Raw genomic sequence first — 2,703 nt, forward strand, 5'->3', positions numbered from 1 at the left:
GGGGTATAGTTGGAGAAGGAAGGGCAGGACAAGGGACTGACATGGAGCTGGGAGCCCACTTTTCCAGCTGAAGGGTAGATGGGGTGCTCAGGATACAGAGCAGTGCGGCTGGGTAGGGGCAGGTGATGGAGGCGCCCTCCAGGCCCCTGAGCTTGGGCTGGTGCCCACAGGCCCTGACCGAGGTAGCCTGCTGGGGGCGGGGCGGGGGTGGGGAACAACCAAATTTTCTAGAGGCCTAAAGGATTAAAAAAAAAAAAAAATCTGAACACACTACATAGTTTAATTAAACAATTTTAATGTCAATTTCCAAATTGTCTCATGCTTCATTTAACATTCCTTTCTAGCGATATATATGTATCACAGTTTTATTGTTTTTATGCCATTTTCTCATCTTGTATCAACTTATGATCTGCTTTCCATTTCCCTTCTCAAGGGTGAGGCCATCCCCCACTTCTGGGCAGTACCCTAAGCTGAATGAGCTCAGGCTTCAGCTGCACTACTGTGAGCCCAATGGAGTCCCCCAGTGCAGCATGCCAAGCCCCTACATGCAGGTTGGCCCCACTGGAACATCGGCCCAGGGGACATGGAGCCCTGCAAGGACAATTCTGGCAGTTCCCAGATCAGTCAACTGGAGCGGAAGCTGGTGGGAGTAGGCCTCCTTCCAAGACCTTGAAGTGGAAAATGCCCCTCCAAGTGTCTGTGAGGCCCTAGTGGTCTGTAAATGGGCCACAGGATGCCTGAAGGCTACAGGCTTTGTCAGGTTTTAGATACTATCTTTAAAAAATAATGTCTATTTTAAAATCCATGGCCTTGTCCCTGGAGGACATCTGGAGGACAGAGCATGACAGAAAAGGGTGACAATCACGGAATGACACTCATCTTCCTCCCTGTGCCACTGGGCCCTGTGGGAACCCTGACCTTCTCCACCCCTGCCCACCGCATGGGCCCTCAGGCTCTCTCTGGTTCTTCCCACTCCTCAGCTCTCCCCTGTGTGCCATAGAGCCTTTGCACAGGCTGCTCTCTCTGTTAGGAGAACCCCCACTCCTCTTCTAGCTGCTTTCTTGTCCCCAAGTAGGCCCCCTGCCCCTGCCTATCTTGGCTATCTGTGACACTTAACCCAGCTTGTAAATGTTTTCTTTAACCAAGGACTTGTTCATGGCTTCCTCCTTGCTGGAATGACGCTGCAGGGAACAAGGGTCTGTATCGCTCACCTCCTTATCACCCCAATTCCACCCATGGCCTGTCATACCGTTCACCTCCCAGTAATTTTCGTCCAGCAAATCACGAACCAATCTTGAGCTTCATCTTAACTTTTAATGAGGCAGGTAGAGTGAAAAGGATCAGGGGGCTCAGGTGACCCCAACCCAGGATCCTGCTGCAGTTTTTGGGTCTGCCCCGCCCTTCCCTGCAGGTCTTCATCCCAGGCCCTGGGCTCCCCCTGGGCCTTAATTGCTCTTTGAGGACCTTAATTACCAGCTGTGATCCTCCACCACTAAGCAGTAGCATTAAAGTAAATGTTTTCTTTTTCTCTAAAAGTTCTCATATACAAGTGGAGGTGGGGCTGAACAGTGAGTGTCCTGTGCAGGGCACCACCTGGGACCTGCGCCGGAGCTGCCATAGTCTTGCAGCTCTAGTACATTCCTTACCCCAGGGGCTAGTGTGCCCTTCCCAGGGCCTGGTGTGCAAGGAGCAGAGCACAGATGCCCCCTGGGATCTTCCCAGCTCCCTGCACAGGTCCATCGTGTCAGGTTACATTCTCCCCAGTGCCACCTTGCAGGTGGGGAAGCCCAGGCTGGCAATTACCAGCTTTCAGGTCTGGGACCCCCAGGTGGGCCCTTATCTCCTATCCAATACAGCAGCTGGTGAGGCCTGCAGGCCACTGAAGCCAGCGTGTAATGATCAGCCTTTGTCTAGAGGAGGTGGGGGGTCTCCCCTCCACCCTGAGGGTGGGCTGGCTGGAATGTGGCAAAGCCATGCACCCCTGTGCAATTCCACTGTAAAGGCATATAGGTGGTCCTGAGGAAGTGAAAATCTGGTCAGAACCTCAGGGAAGGAGCGGGGTGGGGGTGGGGGGCAAACACTGGGGTGGGGAAAAGTCAGGAGCCAGCCCCAGTGCCCTCTTTGCTGACACCTCAAGGGGCAGTGATTTGACTCTGGGACAGGCCTTGTTAGTCTTGGTATCTCAGGTGGTGGTCTTTCTGTGGGCTTGGTGGGGGCCTTCCTGGTCTGTCTGGTCCAGGCCCTGAGGTGCCGGCCAGACACAGGGAGTGAGCCCCACAAGGACTCCTCCATGGAGGGACCCCCGGAGCACAGAGGCATTGGTGCTCCATCCCTCTTGTGCTTAGTATGAGAGTGGGGGACTGCAGGAGGGGCTGGCCTTCCTGCAGGGTACCATAGGTCTCTGTAGAGACCCAGGAGGGGATAGGAACCAAGTTCGTAAAACCTGGTGTGCGCGCGCACGCGCGTGAGAGAGAGAGAGAGAGAGAGAGAGAGAAAAAGAGAGAGAGAAAGAGAGAGAGTGTGTGTGTGTGTGTGTGTGTTGGGGGAGATGCACATGCAGGGGCACCCAGAATCCCATCCACAGATACAGCAGCACATCACCCGCGCACGGTTACACCCGGGACACACAGGCAGAGGGGGAGGGAGACGCAGCTCGCAGTCACAGCCGTGGCACACCGCCCACGCCCGCCAGGCCCCGCCCCC

At 55.0% G+C, this 2,703-nt stretch overlaps 1 protein-coding gene across 1 annotated transcript in view; it reads left to right on the forward strand.

Moving 5' to 3' along the window:
- The first annotated feature begins 583 nt into the window (after positions 1–583).
- Positions 584–2,703, forward strand: part of CACNA1H (calcium voltage-gated channel subunit alpha1 H) — a 73,114-nt gene continuing 70,994 nt past the window's right edge. Inside the window, exon 1 of the mRNA XM_011376985.1 lies at positions 584–649. Coding sequence (XP_011375287.1) covers positions 584–649 — 66 coding nt within the window. The remainder of the gene's footprint in view (positions 650–2,703) is intronic.

The sequence above is a fragment of the Pteropus vampyrus genome, unplaced genomic scaffold (assembly GCF_000151845.1).
Source record: "Pteropus vampyrus isolate Shadow unplaced genomic scaffold, Pvam_2.0 Scaffold303, whole genome shotgun sequence".
NCBI classification, from domain to species: Eukaryota; Metazoa; Chordata; class Mammalia; order Chiroptera; family Pteropodidae; genus Pteropus; species Pteropus vampyrus.